Here is a 23800-nt window from a genome sequence, read left to right as displayed (position 1 = left end):
TCATCACCATCACCATCATCATCATCATCACCATCACCACCATCACCATCACCACTACCACCACCACCATCATTACCATCACCACCATCACCAACATCACCACCATCACCATCACCATCATCATCATCATCATCACCATCATCATCATCATCACCATCATCACCACCATCATCACCACCATCATCATCATCATCATCATCGTCCTCATCACCATCATCACCACCATCATTATCATTATCATCATGACATGTCAACATAGTCATGTCTTCACCATCATCATCATCATCACTATCATCATCATCATATCCTCTTCTTCACCATCATCATCACCATCACCATCATCATCATCACCATCACCACCATCACCATCACCATCACCACTACCACCACCACCATTACCATCACCACCATCACCAACGTCACCAACATCACCATCACCATCACCACCATCATCACCAACATCACCATCATCACCAGCATCATCATCACCATCATCATCATCATCATCACCGTCATCACCACCATCATCACCACCATCATCATCACCATCATCATCATCCTCATCACCATCATCACCACCATCATTATCATCATTATCATTATCATCATGACATGTCAACATAGTCATGTCTTCACCATCATCATCATCATCACTATCATCATCATCATATCCTCTTCTTCACCATCATCATCACCATCACCATCATCATCATCACCATCACCACCATCACCATCACCACTACCACCACCACCATCATTACCATCACCACCATCACCATCACCACATCACCATCACCATCACCACCATCACCACCATCATCATCATCACCATCACCACCATCATCACCACCATCACCATCACCACCATCATCACCATCATCATCATCACCACCATCACCACCACCATCACCATCATCACCACCATCACCATCATCATCATCACCCATCATCATCACCACCATCACCACCACTATCACCATCATCACCACCATCACCATCATCACACATCACCATCATCATCACCACATCATCATCACCATCACCACCATCACCATCACCATCATCACCACCATCACCATCATCACCACCATCATCATCATCACCATCATCATCATCACCACCATCATCACCACTATCATCATCACCATCATCACCATCATCATCACCATCACCACCACCACTATCACCATCACCACCATCACCATCATCATCATCACCATCATCATCATCACCACCACCACTATCACCATCACCATCATCATCATCACCATCATCATCATCACCACCATCACCATCACCATCACCACCACTATCACCATCACCATCATCATCATCACCATCACCATCATCACCACCATCACTGTCATCACCACCACCATCATCATCACCATCGTATCACAACATAATCACCACCATCATTATCATCACCACCACCTCCGCTACCACCAGCATTCCTCTTTTCCCTAGCCCTTTCTTGCCAATCTGGAGCAAAATATGGAAATGGGGTAAGTGGAGCACTAATCTCCCTTTCTTCCAGAGGCCACGTGTGTGGTTTCCAGATGGCAAAGTCTCACCCTGCCCTACAGCAAGAGGGGACCCCTGGGGCCAGATTCCTGAGCACCTAGTTTTGGCTGCAATAGTGACAGTCTGGGTGACCATGTCGGGGTGGCCAAGTCCCCTCCCAGGTTTAGCACTTCCCCATCTATCGGTGTGGCATCGGAGGATTCCAGTGAGACGTAACATGGGGAGTGGCTGGAAAAATACTCTGTAACTGTACGGCGAATGCCAAGGGGCAGGGGTCCTTGTATACACCGAAGTAATCCCGAGTCAGTTTACAGGACGGGAAGGGCCCCTATATAGATGACCAGGGTCCTTATGCAGGTAGAAGGGGTCCTTATGCAGTATGAAGGCTTGTTACACAGGTGTGTGGATTTTTCCACACATTCTGGAGTAGCCTGTACACATAGGAGGGTTTGTGCTTAGAAGCTGTGTCCTTATGCAGGCTAGGAATAAAAGTGGGACGGAGATTTTACACAAATAAGGGCATCTTTTACAGGTGGGAGCACTTTCATACACAGAGGACTTTTTATCCATGGAATTGGCCGTTCTTTGTAAAACGCTCTGTACTTACTAGCAACCTTTACACAGACATGAAGGTTCTCCATAAGGATAAAGGGATCGTTATGTTTTAGGGTGAAATAACAGTATAAGTGGTCTCGTATGGACAAGGAGGGCTGTTTTCAATCGCGATGCAAGCCAGCTGTCCGGATGCTGCCGACGCCAGCAGCGCGGTACCTGCGCGGGCAGCAGGTGGGAGCCGCGACCAGGGCGGGCGGAGCGCCAGGGCCTCCTGACTCCCGCAGTCCCCGCCGCGACCACCAGGGGCAGCACCGTCCCCGCCCGGCCCGCGCCTCCCTCCCCCCAATCTCCGCCCCCCACCCCCTGCCTCCCCCCCCGCTCCCGCTCCCCTGAGCCCAGCCAGACCCCGCGCCGCCCGCGCCCCGCTCGACTCCGGAGGCTCCCGCAGCCCCGGCGTCCGCCCCGCTGCCCCCTCCCCCGGGGGCCATGGGGGCGCCCCCGGGCTACCGGCCCTCGGCTTGGGTGCATCTCCTCCACCAGCTGCCCCGCGCCGACTTCCAGCTCCGCCCGGTGCCCAGCGTTTTCGCGCCCCAAGAGCAGGAATACCAGCAGGTGGGACCGGGCGCCAGGGCCTGGGGGCCAGGGCTGGGGGCCGGAGCTCCTGGGTCCCGAGGGAGGAGGGGGCTGGGTCACAGATTTCCTGAGCTCCCCCGGAGGGTGGGGGCCGGCCCGGACTTTGGGGTTTCGGAAGGAGGAGGAGCCTGGGGCGCCCATGCCTGGAGGTTCTCCCGGGACGCGAGCTGGGGGTCCAGACCTCGAGCTCTCTAAATAAGGGAAGGCTGGGGGCCTGGACCCCTGAGTTCATGGAGAGGAGGGGAGGGGGGCCCGGATTCTCGGGTGTCTGATACCTGCCTGGGAAGCCGGCCTCCAGGGTCATTGGGAGGGTAGGTCTACTCTCCCTGCCCTAAAAGATGACCCAGCCCCACAGGATCAGAGCAGGTGAATATGTCCCAGATAAGGTGGGACCCAGGAGACAGCGGACCTGATAACGGTGGAGGGGAAAACGCTGGCTTCTGCGGTGCTGGGATGGGATTGACAGTCTGAAATGGGGAAGGGGCCCCAGGGCTGAGGGCCAGGGCTGGAAAATGAAGGGGCTCTGGGAGAGGAAGCTTCTTGCCAGTCCCAAGAAAGAAGGGGTGGTCAGGGCGCTGCAGGGGTGAGGGCCGAGATGAGGGTGGATTTGGGGAGCCTCGGAATGACAGACCCGGGTCCCGAGGGTGGGGCCGGTGTGGGAACCTCACAGAAGCCGGGGTCCCTGGGGAAGGGGCCCGGATCGGGGCAGCTCCAATGGGCGAAAGAGCTGTCCCCTGACCCAGTTTAATTCAAGTCCTTGACTTTGAGATTAATGAGGAGAAAGGCTTGGCTGAGCTGGGGACGGGTGGGGGTGCTGGGAGTCCCCATGTGGCCCCAGGACGGGTCCTGGCCCTGCCAATGGGGCCTGAGCCCCTGGGCTCCGTCCTGGGTTGCTCCTGGGAAAAGGGGGCTGGGATTGGAGAGCTCAGGGGGCGTGGAGGGGGTCCCAGAAAAGCGCGGAGGGGATGAGTGCTGTGTTCTGAGCTATTTGGGTCATGGCTGGCACAGCCCTGAGCAGCTCTTCCCCGCCTGCTCCTCGCCGCCCCCTCTCCCCACACACGGGGACCGCCGTCCCCTCGCCCACAGCCTCGCGGTTACACAACGGCCACCTCCAACGCCGCCGCTCCACCGGCTCCGGCCTTGGCCCAGACTCACGCCGGCTCTGGCCCGGAGACCTCCCGAAGCCGCATGCGGGGATCCGCAGCCCCAGTCACCGCCAGAGGCACGGGTTTGGGGAAGCCTCACTCCGCCCCCATGGTCGGGGGTCAGGGTCAGGGTGGCAGGGATGCGCGGGCAGAGCCCCACAGCCGAGGAGAGCGAGGGGGACCCCTCCAGGGACGCGACCACCGTGGGTACAGCTGCAGACACAGCCAGGGCCTCTGGGACACTGGCCCGCGGGGAGGCACACAGCCACACACACACACCCGCATATGCACAGGCACACACACACGTCCACTTACTCCCATTACACACTCACATGCACACATTCACATATGCACAGGCACACACACACGCCCACTTACTCCAACACACTCACATGCAAACACATATGCACAGGCACATTCAGACACGCCCACTTACTCCCATTACACACTCACATGCACACACACATGCACAGACACACTCAGACATGCTCACTTACTTTCATTACACACATGCACACACACATATGCACAGGCACACACACATGCACACTTACTCTCATTACACACGCACATATGCACACACTCACATATGCACAGGCACACACACACGCCCACTTACTCTCATTACACACTCACATATGCACACGCACTACCCATTTACTACTCCCACTATGCACTCACACCCACATACAACACACATATAGACAGATGCATACACTCACATGGATATACCCACTTACACATACACAATCACACATATGCACACACATTGCACACAGTGACTCACAGCACACGCTCACACACACACATATAAGCATTTACTCCCATATACAAGCACACTCTGCACTTATATATATGCTTACACACTCATGCATGCACAGTCACACATACACATTTATACTCCCATATACACACACACACATACATTCCACATTCACATCTACACACCCATGCGCATATATATTGACTATAACATTCATGTGCACACACACTCACATGCAGCCACGCATCCACACACACACTCATCCACACTGTTACACACACACAACCGGACCCACTCACAGACCCAAGGAACTGTGCCCAGAACACACAAATGCCCACAGATGTTCTCATTTGCAGACAGCAGTGCACCCAGGAGACACACTCAGGTGCATCCTCATCTCATGGAGACAACCCAAAGATAAAAACATCCGGTCTCACACCAGAAACACAAACACTGCACACACTTGGGACACACACACCACTGTGCCACTGTGTGTGTGTGTGTGTGTGTGGACAAAGGCAGAAACGCCGTGGTTTAGGGGAAACAGGCTTGGCAAGTCCAGAGGTGTGACTCTGATCCCAGTGCTGTCCCCCCGCCATGCTCCGGGGCTCAGTGCAAACCCCCTGGGCCACTGTGGGCCTCTGAGCCTCTGGGACTGCACAGGTCAGCTGGGAAATCCCCGCCACATGGAGAGCCCTGTTATTCTGCAAGGCTTTGCCCACTGCACAACGCTGCCGCGGCCTGCCTCTGTCTTCCGGGCCTTGGCTCTCTCTGCCTCTCGGTCCTTGTGTGTCTCCCCTGTCTCCATAGCGTTCTCACGCTCTCTCTCCCTGACTCTGCTCTTCCTCTCTGATTTGATCCCTTTTGCTCTCTGCCTTTTTCTGACTCATGCCCAAACCTTGTCTTATCTTTGTCTCTTTTTTTGGTTGTGTCTTTCTGCCCGTGCCTCCCTCCCTCCATCTCTCTCTCTCTCTCTCTCTCTGTTCTGTCTTCACTCTCCCATTTTCCATTTCTGAGTCTTGCATACACACACACACACACACACACACACACACACACGTTGCCACACAGCCCCTCACCCCATCCCTGGGTGACAAGCTCAGGCGCACTGGGGTGTGGCGCTCAGCAGCAGGGGAGACAGTGAGCAGGGAGGAGAGGGGGAGGAAGCACGCCTTCCCCGGCCCGGCCCGAGGCACCAGGAACAGGTGCCCCCACACCCCCACCCGCCCCCTGATCCCACGCGATTGTGGAGGGACCTTGGCAGGTCCTGGGGAAATGCTCCATTCCAACTGCTGCCTGTAGAGAGAAGGAAACCCAGGCTCGGAGAAGGGAAGGTTCCTGCTAAAGGTCGCACAGCCATTGGAGGGCAGAGCAGAACTGGGACCCAAGGCTTGGGGCCCCCAGTTGGAAGCTCCCTCCAGCAAGCTGGCCCTGACACCTGGAGCCCCAGCTGCCAGCCTGGGAGGGGCTGGGACCCAATCTCCCCCAAGATTAGGCCAGGAATGCCTCCCACCTTCACTCTGACATCCCAGACCCCGACCCCCCAGCCACGCAGGAAGCGGGATCTGCGTGTGGAACACGCTGGTGCCCTCGGAGGTCTGATGTCACCCCCTTCCCCAGGCCTTGTTGCTGGTGGCGGCCTTGGCGGGCCTGGGCTTGGGCCTGAGCCTCATTTTCATCGCTGTCTACCTCATCCGCTTCTGCTGCTGCCGGCCCCCTGAGCCCCCAGGGTCCAAGATCCCCTCGCCCGGGGGAGGCTGCGTCACCTGGAGCTGCATTGTCGCCCTTCTCGCCGGCTGGTAATGGGGCCCCAGGGCGGGTGGGCGGTGGGGACAGGGCTTCCCAAGCTCTCTGCTGGCCTTCCTGGGGGTGTCCTCCGGGGACATGGAGGAAGCAGACAGGGAGGAGGAAACTCCCTCGTCCCTCTCCCCGCCATTTGCAAGCCCACTTCAGCGCACAGCAGGAAGGACCGTCCCATTTGATGGACGGAGAAGGTGAGGTTCTGGAGCGGAAATGGATCAAGGGCAGCCATCTGGTGAGAAGGTGCAGGGGCAGTCAGATGGCCTGGCCTGGTCTTGGTGGCTCTCCCAGTGCATAGCTGTGTGACCTAAGGGAGTGATAGTCTCCCTGCGCCTCAGTTTCCACATCTGTAAACTGGGCATTATCATCTCGCCCACATCCTGCTGGGGGAAGATGGAGAGAAAGCACAGCGTCGGGCTTGCAGCTACTCTCAGCCAACGTTAACTGGTGATGTCTGTCATTCCGTCATTCACCAGCTCATTCATTCGACAACTGTTTATTGAATATTTACTATGTGCCACATACTGACCAAGCCAGGCAAGGAGCCCCTCATGCAGCTTATGTTCTAATCAGGAGATGGACGATAGATATAATCATCCTCCGAGAACACCTCATCTGTGCCCAGACCTGAGCTGGTCTAATTCCTTCTCACAATAACGCTGCTGGATTCAGGGGTGTCAGGCCCAGTTTCCAAAGAGGAAGGCTCAGGGACAGAGGGGAGGTCACTTTTCAAGGCCACGTGGCTTAAGAGGCAGCACAGAGATTCAGACCCAGGTTAGTAGGACCCCCTCACACCCCTCAAAGGGAGCTTAGGGGGCTTCCAATGTGAACACACCACCTACCAAGAACAAGCTCTGAGCACGGCCCCCTCCCCAGCAGGGCAGCACCCACAGGTTACAGACGGCTATCCTCTTCCACAGATGGGAGGTCCCAGAGGGCCAGAGGCCTGCCCCGGACCCACAGCATGCAAGGGGAGGGCCCTGTGGGGGTGCCCTGTATCCAGGACGCTTCCTCCTCCGGCTCTCTGGCGTGGGGGTAGACAGGGGAGGTGGACAAAGGCCCAGTGGGAGAGAGACACGGCCCCAGCCCCCGCGGCCTGGGAACAAGAGGAGCTTTGTAGGACTCTGAACAATGGGGCGGGGACACTGGGCGTCTGACCCGAGGGATGGGGGTGGAGGCCCAGCAGGGGCTGGGAACCGGGAGGGTGTCAGGCTCCCGCCCCCTCCGCTGCGGGACACCGGCTGGGGGCGGGGACGGGAGGGGTCTGGGGCCCCACATTCAGGCCCCACAATGGAGCTCTGTGTGTTGGCAGGGCCGGGGCGGGGGCACGGCTTCTGGCCCATCCTCCAGCCTCCCTCCCACATTCCCTTACTTCCCTCCCAGCTGGCCAGAAGCTGGGGTCCCGGGTGGGGGAAGGCTGAGAGCTCCAGGCTCAGCGTCCCCCCAGGAGATGGTGGCAGCTGCCCCCCTCGTACCCTTAGAAACCCCCAGGAGGTGGGGGCGGGGGACATCTCAGTACTGAAGGGTCGGCACTGCGGGCCCCAAGGACCCTAGGACACCCTAGGACAGGTGCCAGGAGGGCTGCCTGCCCGGGAAGAGTGTGGGGCAGGCAGTCATAGGGAGGGGAAGACGGCCCATCCCGGGCTGGGTGTGACTGGGGTTCTGCTCCAGGGAGGTGCGAGTTAAATCGGGGGCTCCCTCCCCCCCACCACTCCACCCACCATTAGCATCACAATGACGTCCCTCCACTGGGGGAGTGAGGCCTTCCCGTTACCTTGGCAACCGATGGGGGCCAGGCTGAAGTCGTCCTTTTCCCACGGGCTGGACCAATGGGGTGGGGCTGAGAGATGGGAGGGGTGGATAAGAAGGCGAGGTGGAGGGGATGGGGTGGGAGGGGACGGTGGCCCCCGGGGTCCTGGGACCCGCTGAGATTCCTCTCCCTCCTCCTCTGCTCAGCATTGGCATTGGCATCGGTTTCTATGGCAACAGTGAGACCAGTGATGGGGTGTCCCAGCTCAGCTCCGCGCTGCTGCACGCCAACCACACACTCAGCACCATTGACCACCTGGTGAGGGGCCAGCAACCAGTGGGACCCCAGACCCATACCCGGATGGGCTCCTCACACCCAAGGACAAAGGGATCCAAACTCAGAGCTAAGACCCCAGGCTTGAAGCTTAGGAACCCAGATTCAGAACTTCATCCTGAGACCCACAGACCTCAGACTGTCCACCCCACCCCCACCCCTGGCTGCAAATTGAGGGCCTCACACCCATGCCCAGCCCTGGACCTTACCTGGAACCCCCAAGCCACACGGAAACCAAGCACCAGGGACACCAGCCCCTGTCCACGGGCCAGATCCAGGGCCCCAGACCTGATTCTTGGCCCGTAAGCAAGCTCAGGGACCCCCGCCCTGAGGCCCAGGTCCCCGACTTGAGGCTTCAGCTCCGACCTCAGCTCCGGGATTCTGGGCCCTGGGGCTGAGGCCTGGCCCCACCTCAGGCCTCAGATTCCATGTCCAGCTGCAGACCCTAGACCATGGCACCCAGACTTGAGACCCCAGATTCTGGAAGGCAGATGAAAACTTTAGACCTAAAGCTCCAGACTTAATCTCCGTCCTGGGGCTGGACTCACTACCCTGGGCTCAAGCTACCAACCATCCAGAGCTCTGGATAGAGGCCACAGAACTCCATGAACTTGATCTTGGAGCCCCTCCCCAACCCCTTCCCTTCCTCAATCCTCAGATGTCCCAGACTCCAGACCGCAGACACCTGCTACTATGCACCCCTCCTTCACCTCTAAAACCCCATGCCTTGACCCTGGGCTCCCCACAGGATGTCCTTCCAGGCCTCAGCTCCTGTCCTATCCCCAGGTGATGGAGACGGTGGAGAGGCTGGGCGAGGCAGTGAGGACAGAGCTGACCACCCTGGAGGAGGTGCTCGAGCCACGCACGGAGCTGGTGGCTGCCGCCCGAGGGGCTCGGCGGCAGGCCGAGGCTGTGGCCCAGCAGCTGCAGGGGCTGGCCTTCTGGCAGGGAGTGCCCCTGAGCCCCCTGCAGGTGGCTGAAGATGTGTCCTTCGTGGAGGAGTACAGGTGAGAGGCTGCTCTTCTTGCTGTCTGTGCCAGCAGCTCTCAGGCGGAGTCCCCGGGGGGACAGTTGGCAATGTCTGGAGGCAGTTTTGGTTGTGACAGCTGGGGTGTGTGTGTGCACTGCTGGCATCCAGTGGGCAGAGCCCAGGGACTGTTCAACACCCTGCAATGCACAGGACCCCCCTCCCCACCCATTGGCAGGGAATGATCCAGCCACCATGCCGATTATGATGAGGTTGGCCAGGCGCGGTGGCTCAGGCCTGTAATCCCAGCACTTTAGGAGGCCAAGGTGGGCGGATCACCTGAGGTCAGGAGTTTGAGACCAGCCTGGCCAACATGGAGAAACCCCGTCTCTACCAAAAATACAAAAATTCGCCGGGCGTGGTGGCAGACGTCTGTAATCCCAGCTACTCAGGAGGCTGAGGCAGGAGAATCCCTTGAACCCGGGAAATGGAGGTTGCGGTGAGCTGAGATTTCGCCATTGCACTCCAGCCTGGGCAATAGAGTGAGACTCCATCTCAAAAAAAAAAAAAAAATGATGAGGTTGATAAACCCTGCACAGAGGGACAGATTACGGGACCTCATGACCATCCTGACGCCCATGTCCTCGCCCATTCACTCACTCACCCCCTCCACGTCACTCCACTCACTTATTCACACATGCGTTCATTCCTTGACTCACTCATTCAGCAAGTCACTCTTGGACTCAGTCACTCTCGGACTAACCCAGCAGGCCACTCACTCACTCGTTCATCCGTGTGACATGTGTGTTTGTTCAGCACTGTTTTTTTTTTTTTTGAGATGGAGTCTCACTCTGTCGCCCAGGCTGCAGTGCAATGGCACGATCTCAACTCACTGCAATCTCTGCCTCCTGGATTCCAGCGATTCTCCTGCCTCAGCCTCCTGAGTAGCTGGCATTACAGGCACGTGCCACCACGCCTGGCTAATTTTTGTATTTTTAGTAGAGACGGGGTTTCACCATGTTAGCCAAGCTGGTCTCAAACTCCTGACCTTGTGATCTGCCCGCCTTGGCCTCTCAAAGTGTTGTTCAGCATTATTTATTTAGCACCCTCTGGTGAAAGAGGCAGCATACCTACAGGTCAGGAACCTGAGCTCGAAAGCCAGCCAGCCCCTCCCTAACCATGCGGCCGCAATCAAGTTATTTTGCAGGCATGTGGCATGTGCCTTGGTTTTCCCATCTGTGAAATGGGAATCGGGGCAGCGTCCCCCTTGTTGAATTGGTGCGAATTGTTGAGTTGGCATGTGAGTGCTGAGAAGGACGATTAGCACAGGGAGAGCACCGCAGAGGTGCATGTGAAGTGTAGTCACCCAGGTGGCGGGGCAGGGCAGTGAGCAAGTGGCAGAAATCCCTGCCACGTGGCTGTGTCCTCCAGGGGGGGCCAGCAAGGGATAAACTCGGAGAAAAACATTGTCTGTAAGGTGCTGGGCCATGAGAACTTTGGAGAAAATTACGGAGGGGGCTGGGCATGGTGGTTCACGCCTGTAATCCCAGCACTTTGGGAGGCCGAGGCGGGCAGATCACGAGGTCAAGAGATCGAGACCATCCGGGCTAACACAGTGAAATCCCGTCTCTACTAAAAATACAAAAATTAGCTGGGTGTGGTGGCGGGCGCCTGTAGTCTCAGCTACTTGGGAGGCTGAGACAGGAGAATCGCTTGAACCTGGGAAGTGGAGCTTGCAGTGAGCCGAGATCGTGCCACTGCACTCCAGCCTGGGTGACAGAGCCAGACTCCGTCTTAAAAAAAAAAAAAGAAAATTATAGAGGGATATGAGGTGGGACAGAGTCTGGCAGTTCATCGGGGGACTGAGAAGGTGGCATTTGGAGGAGGAGGCAGTGAGCTGTGCAGCGTCCAGGCAGCCACCCTTCCCAGCGGCCACCATGATGGTGTCCTCATTGCTTTGACCATTAGTAATCATTCATTCATTCATTCATTCATCCAATGTCAGCTGGGGGCCCTGCCTGCGGGGCATGGGCTGAGATTCGGGAGACCTTCCGGGATGCTGTGCTCCGGTGGGGAAGGCTGACTGGGGCTGAAAAAGCTGGAGGTCAGGACACACCTGCAGGGCAGCAGGTGTAAGAGACAGACAGGCCTGGGTTTGAGGAAGTCCAGATCCTGCATTGTGGTCAGGCCCAGGGGCTGCACAACCCGGGCCTCAGCTCCTCCTCCTGGAGGAGGGTAGGGAAGTGGGGGGAGCCATGAGGGTGACGCCAGGGTGAGGCAGACCCACCATCGCTAGAAAATATCTTCCGGGTGCACCACCGCGAAAGCACCCCGCACTTGGGCGTCCCTCGACAGACAAATCAGGGGTCCCCAAGGGAGTCTTGCTGGAGGGGGCACCTGCGAGGCTGGGGGGAAGCAGCCAGAGACGAGGGTTAGTGAAGCCCAAGCTTGTGGGGCCTGCAGAGAATGGCAGGATTAACTGAGCACTTACTATGTGCCGAGCACTGTGCTGTTGTTACGGGGGGTCCTTGCTCCCAGAGCTCCCAAGATTGTGGTGGCTACTTCCAAGATGGCGGCAAGCCTCTTGTCCTCTGACCTGGGGTTCTTGACCTCACGGATTCCAAGGAATGGAATCTTGGGCCATGCGGTGGGTGTTACAGCTCTATTAGAAGCCGTGGGTCACGGAAGAGAACCGTGGAACCCAGCGACTAGTGTGCAGCTCGATCAGGACGAACCCAGGCACTTAGCTGTGCAGGAACAATGGCGAGCCTCTAGCCCGATTGGGAGCGGCAATGGGTGCCTTGCTGGATCAGGAGCACAGCGGACACTCTGCCAGATCCAGAGGGGTGGAAGTCAGCAGAGGGTCTGCAACGGCGGCAAACAGCAGCGGTGGACGGCGAGCGAAAGCTCAGCTAGAGCCGTAACAGACACGGACCAGAGAGTGTGCAGTTTCAAGATTTAATAGAGTGAAAACAGAACTCCCATACAAAGGGAGGGGACCCAAAGGGGGTAGCCGTCGCTGGCTGGAATGCCTGGGTTTATATCCCGATCATTGTCCCTCCCCCTGTGCTCGCAGGCGATAGATGATTGGCTATTTCTTTACCTCCTATTTTTGCCTAATTAGCATTTTAGTGAGCTCTCTTTACTACCTGATTGGTTGGGTGTGAGCTAAGTTGCAAGCCCCGTGTTTAAAGGTGGATGCGGTCACCTTCCCAGCTATGCTTAGGGATTCTTAGTCGGCCTCGGACATCCAGCTAGTCCCGTCTGTCCTGTCTCTCACTGTGGCTTGCATGCTTGCACCTCCTGAATCATGGTGGTGGGCCCTTCGCTGATATCTAAGTATTAACTTTTCTTTTTCGTTTTTGAGACTAAGTCTCACTCTTGTCGCCCAGGCTGGAGTGCAGGGGCGCAATCTCGGCTCACTGCAACCTCCGCCTCATAGGTTCAAATGATTCTCCTGCCTCAGCCTCCCAAGTAGCTGGGATTACAGGCGTGCACCACCACGCCCGGCTAACTATTGTATTTTTAGTAGAGACGGGGTTTCACCATGTTGGCCAGGCTGGTCTCAAACTCCTGACCTCAAGTGATCCGCCCGCCTCAGCCTCCCAAAGTGTGGGGACTACAGGCGTGAGCCACCGTGCCTGGCCAAGTATTAACTATTAAATAACATCTCAGTTCCCTCGATCACGCTCAGGCTAACCTCTAAGTGTGTCCACATGCTTGGCACTCTCCTAAGCACTTCTAGTCACGCATCCCACTCGAGGCAACGTTCTCAAGCCAGTGCTGTTGTGCTCCCCACGTTACATGTGGGGAAACTGAGGAATGAGAGGCTAAGGTTACCGAGACAGAGTTACCCGGCCAGTTAAGCGGAGGGGCTGGGGTTGAGACCAGGCAGCCTCTGCCTCCAGACGTCATGCCCTCTGGGGATGCGATGGGATCCTTGGTGCAGTCTGAGAATGAATATCTCCACTCTGCAGGGTGGGGTCGGGGATGAGGAGCTCAGAGAGGACACATCACGTGTCCCTGGTCACAGGGCACATGTGTGCGGCCTGGCCAAGGGATAGTCCCAGGTGCTCAGGACCTGTGTTCTAAACCGCTCCAGTGTCCCGTCTCCTGATAACACCATTTCACAGATGAGCTGGGCTGTGGCCCAGACACAGTAAACAGCAGGAGGCTGAGCTTGGAGGGTGGTGAATGTGAGGCTGAGCTGGGGGACAGGGTGAATGTTGGTGGGGGGTTGCTGTTCCGCCGGGGTGCCTGGAGGCAGGTTTCAGCCCTACACTCTCCCCTCCCAGGTGGCTGGCCTATGTCCTCCTGCTGCTCCTGGAGCTGCTGGTCTGCCTCTTCACCCTCCTGGGCCTGGCGAAGCAGAGCAAGTGGCTGGTGATCGTGTAAGTGCAGGCAGTAGGGGGACCCAGTGCTTGCCTGGCACTCTCCTGGCAGGCAGGACCTCAGTCTTACAACTCTCCTACACAGAGGACTGTGGTCCTTCAGGTCAGGGCCGGGTACACAGGAAGAAAAGAGAGTCAGAGCAACCCAGGAGGGAGGCGGGGACAGACCTGAAAACAGGCAGCCGTCACAGTATGAAGTATGCTGGAATCATGGCAGAAATAATCATTGTGTTTGCAATAAAGATGAGGATGAGGCCAGGCGCGGCGGCTCACGCCTGTAATCCCAGCACTTTGGGAGGCCGAGGTGGGTGGATCATGAGGTCAGGAGTTCGAGACCAGCCTGACCAACATGGAGAAACCTGTCTCTACTAAAAATACAAAAATTAGCCGGGTGTGGTGGCGTGCACCGGTAGTCCCAGCTACTCAGGAGGCTGAGGCAGGAGAATTGCTTGAACCCGGGAGGTGGAGGTTGTGGTGAGCCAAGATCACACCATCGCACCCCACTCCAGCCTGGGTGACAGAGTGAGACTCCATCTCAAAAAAAAAAAAAAAAAAGGCCGGGCGTGGTGGCTCACACCTGTAATCCCAGTACTTTGGGAGGCCGAGGCGGACGGATGACGAGGTCAGGAGATTGAGACCATCCTGACTAACACGGTGAAACCCCGTCTCTACTAAAAATACAAAAATTAGCCGGGCGTGGTGGTGGGCATCTGTAGACCCAGCTACTCGGGAGGCTGAGGCAGGAGAATTGCCTGAACCCGGGAGGTGGAGGTTGCAGTGAGGTGAGATCGCACCACTGCACTCCAGCCTGGGTGACAGAGTGAGGCTCCGTCTCAAAAAAAAACAGATGAGGATGATGGTCTATTGAGGGTCATGCACGCTGATTCCTTCAGTTGCCTCCACCCCATGAAGGAGCTACCATAAGGCTCCATGTGGCCGGTCAGGGACCTGAGGCAGAAGGTGGCCAAGTCCAAGACTGAGCCATCCTTAAGTGTCGTGGCAGATCCACAGGACCACACTGATTTCACAGCTTGCTCTACGTGCCCGACACTCTTCCCTGCACTCCGTGGAGCGCCTCATGCCCCCTGTGAGGAAGGTGCTTCTTTCTCCCTGTTTTGTATTTTGAGAAGGTCTTGCTTTGTTGCCCAGGCTGGAGTGCAATGGCATGATGACAGCTCACTGCAGCCTCTGTCTCCTGAGGCTCAAGTGATCCCCCCACCTCGGCCTCCAGAGTAGCTGGGACCACGGGCTTATGCCACCACTCCCGGCTAAGTTTTTGTTTTTTTGTTTTTTGTTTTTTTGAGCTGCAGTTTGGCTCTTGTTGTCCAGGCTGGAGTTGAGTGGCGTGATCTTGGCTCACTGCAACCTCTGCCTCCTGGGTTCAGGCGATTCTCCTGCTTCAGCCTCCCAAGTAGCTGGGATTACAGGCATATGCCACTACACCTGTCTAATTTTGTATTTTTAGTAGAGACGGGGTTTCTCCATGTTGGTCAGGATGGTCTCAAACTCCCGACCTAAGGTGATCTGCCTGCCTCAGCCTCCCAAAGTGCCTGGATTGCAGGCATGAGCCATCGTGCCTGGCCTAAGTTTTGCATATTTTTGTAGAGATGGAGTCTTGCTATGTTGCCCAGGCTGGTCTCGAACTCCTTGCCTCAAGTGATCAGCCTGCCTCAGCCTTTCAAAGTACTGGGTTTACAGGCACGAGCTACCACGCCCGGCCCTTCTCCCTGTTTAACAGAGGGAGAGACTGAAGATCAGAGAGGTTGGGGCACTTGCTTAGGGCCACACAGCTAGAAGTGCTAGAGCTGGGATTTGAACCAGGCAGGCCATTCCCATTGGAGGAGTCCCTGTGTCCTCTCTGGCCCTGGTGGGGTGGGGCAGAGTTGAACTTGTGCCTCCATTGCCCCTGAGAGAGTGGGAGAGACCCCTCGAAGGCTTGTAGACCCATAAACCTAGCCAACACAGGGCAGGTCTGAGACTGGAAGCCAGGCCTTCAGTTTGGGGACCCCTGGGTGCCCTTCTTGCTTATTGGTCACCCTATCAATGCTGACACGGCCCCCTGCACCCCTCCCTACCCGGAAAGTCCAGAGCCTTTCAGATTTCAGCCCTGGCACTGTCTCCCATTCTCAGAGGAGACAGGGCAGAGCCAGAGGCTGACCAGGCTGTGGGTGGACTTGGGGGAGCCTTTGGGGGAAGTGAGCCCAGAGGTGAGCAGTCACCGTCCCAGGGTCCTGGAGCTGGGATCCAAGCTGCGACCACCCAGCCCAGGGCCCTGCTCGTACTGCACACCCTGCTCATCTGGGCAGGAGCCAGATGTCCAGCTGGACGTCAGCAGCCACTGGCCTACCCCCAACCACCGAACTTCTGTGTCCCTAATTCTGATCCTCCAGGCTCCAGAGGTGGGTGGAGGCGGGGGACGGCTGTGATGGGATTTGGGGTGTGGAAAGAGGCTAGGCTAGGAGATTAAGAACCCCAGGCTGATCCTCCCTCCCCCACTCTAGGATGACAGTCATGAGTCTCCTGGTTCTCGTCCTGAGCTGGGGCTCCATGGGCCTGGAGGCAGCCACGGCCGTGGTGAGTGCCAGGGCCGGGTCATTGGGCTCTGGGACTCAGGGGGCCTGGAGACTTCAACTTCTGGATCTCGGGATGGCATGGTTTAGTAGAGAAAGGAATTGGGGGGCACGATCACAGCTCTGAGGTTTAGGGCTGGTTTCCTGGGTCCTGAGTGGGTACCGATTGGTGTCCTGGACGTTTGAGCTATAATGGAGGAGGGGCTGGAAACCTGGATTCCTAGGTCTGAGGGAGGAGGGGCTGGGGGTCTGGACTCCTGGGTGTGAGGGAGGAGGAGCCGGGGGCCTAGACTCCTGAGTCTGGGGGAGAAAGGGCTGGAGAGTCTGAACCCCTGGATCTGAGGGACGAGGGGCCTGGGGCCTGGACTCCTGAGTCTGAGGGAGGAGGGGCTGGGACCTGGAGCCCTGGGTGGGGAGGGGAGCTGGGGAGCCAGGCACTGGGTGCTGTGGGAGTGTGGAATCGGGGCAGTTTTGGGTTTGAGCCCCTTTTCTGCTGCCTCACACAGGGCCTCAGTGACTTCTGCTCCAGTCCAGACCCTTATGTTCTGAACCTGACCCAGGAGGAGACAGGGCTCAGCTCAGGTGATTTCCAAGGGCCCGGTGGGTCCGCCGGGTTGGGCAGTGCAGGCCCTGGCTTCCTCAGGATTCCTCTGTGCCCGGGTCCTGCCCAGGGTGGGGTGGGGGTGCAGCCTGCCAGGCGAGACCCAGCCCTCTGGAAGGGAAGCAGGGCTCCTGGCCACTCCCCAGCTCGGAGCCCTCCTGGAGCCCCGCCACCCACCAGACCCTCATCCCTTCTGCTCCAGCTGGCAGCGCCTCTCCTGGTGGGCTGGAAAAGAGGGCAGGATAAAGATGCTGGTGCCAGGAAGAGAGAGGAGGGTCAGAAGAGGGTGCTCCTGGGTGTCAGGAATGGGGGGTTTGGCCCCCTGGAGAAAACTGGGGAGCACCATTTAGTCAGGGGTTCCCAGGGAGTATAGGGATGCCCACCAGCGCCGGCTCTGGCTGTGGCAGGAGCAGAAAGGACGCGGGGCTGGCAGGTCTCTGAAGGTAAGGCCGTCTGGCTCCAGGAGGGCTCCAGGGCTGGGCTGAGGCCCCTAACCCTGCTAACCCCCCAGTCCCCGGCCTTCCCCCGGGAGATCCCTGGGGCCCAGGCTCACGGCCTCCTCCCCTCTCCTCCTCCCACTTCAGACATCCTGAGCTATTATTTCCTCTGCAACCAGGCCGTCTCCAACCCCTTCCAACAGGTTAGGGCTGCGGGCAAGGGAAACGGGTGTTGAGGGAACCAGAAATCTGGACTCTGAAGGGAGGGGGCGGGGCTGGGGCTGGGGCCTGGACTCCTGGGTTCCGGGGAGGATGCAGGCCAGGGGCCCGAGTGCTGTGTCCGGAGGAGAGGAGAGAGGGCCAGGGGCGTATACGCCTCGGTCCTCCTCCCTCCCTTTCTCTTTCCGCAGAGGCTGACTCTGTCCCAGCGAGCTCTGGCCAACATCCACTCCCAGCTGCTGGGCCTGGAGCGAGAAGCTGTGCCTCAGTTCCCTTCAGCGCAGGTCGGTGGGTGGGCGCTCCCCAGACACGCGGACCCCAAGGGGAAGGCGGACGGGGCGGGATGGAGCTGTGGGGCGTAGGTGGGACCCAAAGAACCAGACCGGTTGGCCGTGTGTGGGCGGGCCCTGGGTTGTGGGCGGGGCTGCAGAGCTAGGCGGGGCCTTGTGTCGTGGGCGTGGCCGCAGGGCGGGGCCAGGGCGATGGGCGGGCCTGAAGAGTTCGTGGGAAAACGATCTCTCCTCGCCCTGCAGAAGCCTCTGCTGTCCTTGGAAGAGACTCTGAATGTGACAGAAGGAAACTTCCACCAGTTGGTGGCACTGCTACACTGCCGCGGCCTGCACAAGGTGAACCCCTTCCCCCTCCCAATTTCTTCTCCCACGGGGAGCCTCTGCCTCGACCCACAGAACTACCTCTTTCCTCTCCTTGGACCCCTGCCATTGCGCCTGAGGCTATCTCTGTATCCTCTGTTTATATGATTTATCTGTCCTATATCTATTCTCTACCTATTTATAACCTGTCCTCTACCTACCTATCAAGCATTATCCATATTCCTTCCCTCCTCCCTCCCTTTCCCCCTCAACTCCCGCACTCCCCGCCGGGTCCCCATCCCACCCTCCCCGTCCATTCCTGCCACCTTTTCCTTCCTTGTCTTCTCTCCTCTCTTCGTCCTCCTGCCTCTCCCTCCCTCCTAGAGGCTGCCGCTCAGTGAGTTCTGGAGCAAGACTGCCTGGGTTCCAGTCCTAGCTCTTGACCAAGGGCAAGTCACCTAACTTCTCTGTACCTCAATTAGTTCCCTCACTTATAAACCTGGGATTGCAAGAGTGGGCACCTGCCCAGCTCCCCTGCGGCGTTCATACACTGTGTATGCTGTTCATATACTGGACAGGCAGGGGCGGGCAGGGCGCCAAGGAGGAAAGATATTTGGTGTCCTGCAGGCTCCAGTTTGGGCTCTGCCGCAGGCTGCACGGCCATAGGCAGGTGAGCGTGGCTGACTCTGCTTCCTACCCATACTGTGAGGAAGGACGAGTTGTTTTTTTTTTTTTCACTGGATGGCTGTGAGGATTGAAAAAAAATTCCCCTTATAAAACAGTAGGAGCTGGCCGGGCACGGAGGCTCACACCTGTAATCCCAGCACTTTGGGAGGCCCAGGCGGGTGGATCACCTGAGGTCAGGAGTTCAAGACCAGCCTGGCCAACATGGTGAAACCCCGTCTCTACTAAAAATAGAAAAAGTTAGCCGGGCATGGTGGTGGGCGCCTATAATCCCAACTACTCGGGAGGCTGAGGCAGGAGAATCACTTGAATCCGCGAGGCAGAGGTTGCAGTGAGCTGAGATTGCGCCACTGCACTCCAGCCTGGGCAACAAGAGCGAAACTCTGTCACAAACAAACAAACAAACAAAACCAGTAAGAGCTGTTCTAAAACACACACCCGAGGATGCCTTTCCCCGGCCAGTCTTCCCGTCAAAGCCCTCACACTGCATAGCCTTCACCAAGTACCTGACCCTGTTGCGTTTCACAGGTGATAACTCATCGATACGTCCTAACAATGCTATGAAGAAGGAACTATGATTATCCCACCTAACAGATTTAGAAGATGAGGTGCAGAGTTGAGGGACTTTCCCAAGGTCACACGGCCAGCCAGCCCTTGCACACTGAGGAGAGAGGGATCTTCCGGAGGGCCCCACCCTCTGCCCCCCACAGCCAGGCAGTTGCCCAGTCTTGTCCTTTCTGCTTCTGGAATGTCTTCATGCATCTGCTCTCAATGCCCAATGCCCCTGCTGCAGCTGAGGCCTCGTTCTTTCGGCTGGAGAAGGAAGCATGGCCCCCTCCCCATCTGTCCCCTCATGGACCCTAGAAGAGGGCTGCCAGATTCAGCAAACAGCAAACTACTCTGCTATAAGTACGCCCGGTGCAATGCTGGGGTGACACTTATACCAGAAAATTATGTATTGGGCATCTGACATTCAAATTTAACTGGAAGTCCTGAATTTGATCTGGCAACCCTACCCAAGAGGGATTTGTCTACACCACCGCATGGATCTGAGCTTTCCCTGGTCTGGCTCAGACAGACCCCTTCTGTGGCTCCCACTGCCCCCCACCCTTCTGGAACTGGCATTCCAAAAAGGGAGTGGGGGGTAAGCACTATGCTCAGAATTGCCGACTATTGAGCTGAGAAAGGCTGGGCCCCACCCAGCCCAGGGCTGCTCTGATCTTTTGCATAAGGATAAACAGGTCCAGGCAGTTTTCTGTGGCCTAGGCAGAAACTGGGCTGGAATACAGGCCCCCAGACTCCTTTGTGGAGGGAGGGAAGGGAAGGAGGAGGACAGATCACTCTACCCTTCCCTACCACTGCACCATGAGACCCTGGGTCTCCATCTCCCCTGTCAGGGCGTCAGGGTCCTCACAGATTAAAATCAAGAATAAGTGGCTGGGCCGGGCACTGTGGCTCATGCCTGTAATCCCAGCACTTTGGGAGACCAAGGTGGGCGGATCACCTGAGGTCAGGAGTTTGAGACCAGCCTGGGCAACATGGCGAAATCCCATCTCTACCAAAAATACAAAAAAACTAGCCGGGTGTGGTGGCACACCCCCGTATTCCTAGCTACTCAGGAGGCTGAGGCACAAGAATTGCTGGAACCCAGGCGGTGGAGGTTGCAGTGAGCTGAGATCGTGTCACTGCACTCCAGCTGGGGTGACAGAGCCAGAATCCGTTTCAAAAAAAAAAATAGGAGGGGGCCAGGCATGAGTGCCTCCTGCCTATAAACCTAGAACTTTGGGAGGCCCAGTGGGGCAGATCAGAACTCCTTGAGCCCAGGAGTTCAAGACCAGCCTGGCCAACATGGCGAAAACCCATCTCTATTAAAAAAAAATCAACAGTAAGGGACTTCAGGGATGAGGAGGAAGGAGGGTGGGGGCTGGAGCCTAAGAGAATCAGCTCCAATATCGCTTCAGCCCCTTCCAGACAGTGTGACTCTGGGCTAGTAGCTTGCCCTCTCTGGGCTGCAACTTCTTTCCACCACTGCAAAAGGTGGCAGCGTGAGAGGGTCGGTGTCTGCCTGGCAGGGCTGTTGTGAGGATGAAGGACAGTGTGCATGTACCAATACTCTCAAAACAGGGCCTCCATTGCCCGGACAGGTCCCTACCCCCACCCTCACTGGCATAGTAACAGACAGCCCACCTCAACCAGGTGCTCCTGCCAGAAACTCAGGCTCTTACCTCCCACAACCATTCTCGGAACAAGTTCTGTTGGCCCTTTCTCTGAAACCTATCTGGACTCCCACCGCTGTTGCTACCACGACCGCTGTGCCCTGCGTCCCTGCATCCTAGCCACCATGACCACAGGGGCCTCTTCCCTGTCCCACCTCGCCTATCCCCGTCTGTCCTCCACGCAGCAGCCAGCCAGCTGGGTGATCCTTTTAAAACACAATCCGATCAAGTTCTTCCTCTGCTTAAAACGCTCAGTGATTCCCCTTGGTCATGGATTAAAATCCCTGTTCCTCGCCCTGACCTACAAGGGCCTGGGTGGTCAGTCCTGGATATGTCTGCCTCTGGCCTCAGCCCCTCCCAGCTTCCTCTGCACAGCCCTCTGCCTGGCTCCTTCCTGGAGGACCCATCCCTGCTGGTGGGGTCACCCGACCTACCCCTGCCCTGCACTGACCCCCGCCCTCCTACCTCGTTGCGCACCAGCCTCTGAGATGACCTTCTCGGTCCTGTTTACCGAAGTTTCCTGGTACTGGGGGCAGCGCCTGGGGCAGAGCAGGCTCTCTCAACCCCCACTGAATGCATATGCTGTGCAGGTGCTCAGCACTCGGTGAAGGCCATTTCTGCTGGTTTCTTGGGACGACAGTCATCAGAGCCAGCATTTGTTGGCATGTTGAGTGTGTACCGTGTGTGCGGTGTCATCCTGAGCCACTGGTTGGTTCTTCTACGTGCTGTTCCATGTGCTCTAGGCCAGTGATTCTGCCCCCAGGGACACTTGGCTGGGTGAGGAGTTCTGCCCCCAGGGACACTTGGCCGAGTGTCGAGTTGCTGTTGGTTGTCACACTGCGGGAAGGGGTGCTCCTGGCATCTGGTGGGTGGAGCTGAGCAGTGCTGCTCAGCATCCCACAGCACACAGGGCAGCGCCGTCACCACAATGATCGGGCTCAAAATGTCAGCAGGGCCCAGGTTACGAAGCCCTCGCCCCTGGACCAAGGCGGAGCTGGCGGTGGCTGGCCTGTGGGCGCTTGGGACAGGGGAGGATGCTCTTGCAGGGGGTGCCACTGCCGGGAAGGAGAAAGGAAACGGGAGTAGCAGTTTTCAGGTTCCTGGGTAGATGGAGATGGAGGAGAGGGCCCAGGGCTGGTGGGAGATGCTGGACTGGCTCTGGATGTGGGGTGCGGATCGGGGAGGACCCATGTGAAAGGGAGATAGGGGCCTGCAATGACAAGGGGGGGTGCAGCTCAGGAGAAGCCAAGTCTGGAGGCTGTGCAATTAATTCCTGAGTGCCAGGCCTATCACACCAACGACCCCACTGTACCCACTGTATTCTCAGAACTGCCCTTTGACAGGGGAAACTGAGGCACAGAGCGGTCAGTTGACATGTGCAGTACCACAGCCGGGAGGACGGTCAGACTGGTGTGCACAGAGTGTGCTGGCGGGGGAGGGGGTGGGGGGCACAGCCTGATGATGCCCTCCCCTCAGGACTATGGCGCAGCCCTGCGGGGCCTGTGCGAAGACGCCCTGGAAGGCCTGCTCTTCCTGCTGCTCTTCTCCCTGCTGTCCGCAGGAGCACTGGCCACTGCCCTCTGTAGCCTGCCCCGAGCCTGGGCCCTCTTCCCACCCAGGTCAGGAGCGGGGGAGAGTAGGGTCCTGGGGAGGGAAGAGGAGGGGCAGCACCTGGGGACCACGGTGGTGGGGGGTGGGGGGTGCAGCCTCCTGATGGGTCCCCATCCCGCCTCTCTGCCATGCCCCGCATCAAACCCCAGTGACGACTACGATGACACAGACGATGACGACCCTTTCAACCCTCAGGTAATGGATGCCTGCGTCTGAGGGAGGAGGGGCTGGGGCCTGGACGCCTGGGTCTGAGGGAGGAGGGGCTGGGGCCTGGACGCCTGGGTCTGAGGGAGGAGGGGCTGGGGTCCCACAGTACAAAGCCAATTCCCACTCCATTCCCTCCTCTCCCTCCCCCCCGCCCCCCCGCCCCGAATCTCCCAGCAGGAATCCAAGCGCTTTGTGCAGTGGCAGTCGTCTATCTGAGCCCCTCCTCCCGGCCGGACTGGAGCCTGGCTCCCCTTTTCGGTGAGCTTCCAAGGGCCACCCCAGCTCCCGCAGCCTGGCCTCTGCCCTCCCCTCCCGCCCTCCGAGCTGCTCCAGGCACGGGCTGCGTGCTTCCTGCTGGGTGGACCGCACCGGGCAGGCCCTCCAGCCTGCATCACTGCCCTGTCTCTCCCTCTCTCCGCAGTTCCTTCCCTGGCTGCCGGAGGAGACCCCACTAACCCAGCCTGCCTGGGCTCTGACCACTAACACTCTTGGCCACGGACAGCCTGCACAGGACCACCTCCCTGCCCTTGGCCACTGTGCCCCCATTTCTGTCCTTGGCCTTGGGAGTAGCTGAGGGGGCAGACTAGGGAGTAGGGCTGGCAGGGGAGGGGGGCAGACAGCCTCGCACCCTTCATCCCTGGCTGCCGGTCCCATCCTTGGAGGGACTAAGCTGGGGGCGGGGGACGTGAGTCCCCCTGCTGCCCCTGCCACGTCCCAGTGGGTTCTGACCCCCCGATCTCAACTTGTGGCACTAACTTGGAAAAGGGTTGATTTAAAATAAAAGGGAAGACTATTTTACAAGCA

At 57.9% G+C, this 23800-nt stretch overlaps 1 protein-coding gene and 1 long non-coding RNA gene across 7 annotated transcripts in view; one reads left to right on the top strand and one right to left on the bottom strand.

Moving 5' to 3' along the window:
* LOC105738353 overlaps nucleotides 1–2931 on the bottom strand; it is a 16065-nt gene extending 13134 nt beyond the window's left edge. The window contains exon 1 of the long non-coding RNA XR_004031908.1: nucleotides 2686–2931. This is a non-coding gene — a long non-coding RNA (uncharacterized LOC105738353). The remainder of the gene's footprint in view (nucleotides 1–2685) is intronic.
* TTYH1 (tweety family member 1) lies at nucleotides 2438–23800 on the top strand. Of its 6 annotated transcripts, none has more exons than XM_030819675.1 (14): nucleotides 2438–2691; nucleotides 6241–6419; nucleotides 8377–8488; nucleotides 9290–9510; nucleotides 13766–13861; nucleotides 16363–16435; nucleotides 16938–17013; nucleotides 17617–17672; nucleotides 17880–17972; nucleotides 18222–18314; nucleotides 22655–22797; nucleotides 22939–22984; nucleotides 23174–23254; nucleotides 23418–23800. In XM_030819675.1, the coding sequence occupies exons 1-13, from the start codon at nucleotides 2566–2568 to the stop codon at nucleotides 23210–23212; spliced, it is 1353 nt and encodes a 450-aa protein (XP_030675535.1). In that variant the 5' UTR covers nucleotides 2438–2565; the 3' UTR covers nucleotides 23213–23254; nucleotides 23418–23800. The 6 variants fall into 6 exon arrangements, with proteins under 6 accessions (XP_030675535.1, XP_030675534.1, XP_030675533.1 ...); XM_030819674.1 differs by having other exon boundaries at nucleotides 23171–23254; XM_030819672.1 differs by lacking the exon at nucleotides 2438–2691 and adding an exon at nucleotides 3073–3934.

This window comes from Nomascus leucogenys, chromosome 10 (assembly GCF_006542625.1).
Source record: "Nomascus leucogenys isolate Asia chromosome 10, Asia_NLE_v1, whole genome shotgun sequence".
NCBI lineage: Eukaryota > Metazoa > Chordata > Mammalia > Primates > Hylobatidae > Nomascus > Nomascus leucogenys.
This window is presented reverse-complemented; position numbering and strand designations above follow the sequence as displayed.

Coding starts and splice junctions, on each gene's coding strand:
- TTYH1 (XM_030819670.1), top strand. CDS start 3,485: ATGAGGAGAAAGGCTTGGCTGAGCTGGGGACGGGTGGGGGTGCTGGGA. Junction 8,489..9,289: donor TCAGCACCATTGACCACCTG/GTGAGGGGCCAG, acceptor TCCTATCCCCAG/GTGATGGAGACGGTGGAGAG. Junction 22,798..23,173: donor TGGGCCCTCTTCCCACCCAG/GTCAGGAGCGGG, acceptor ATCTCCCAGCAG/GAATCCAAGCGCTTTGTGCA.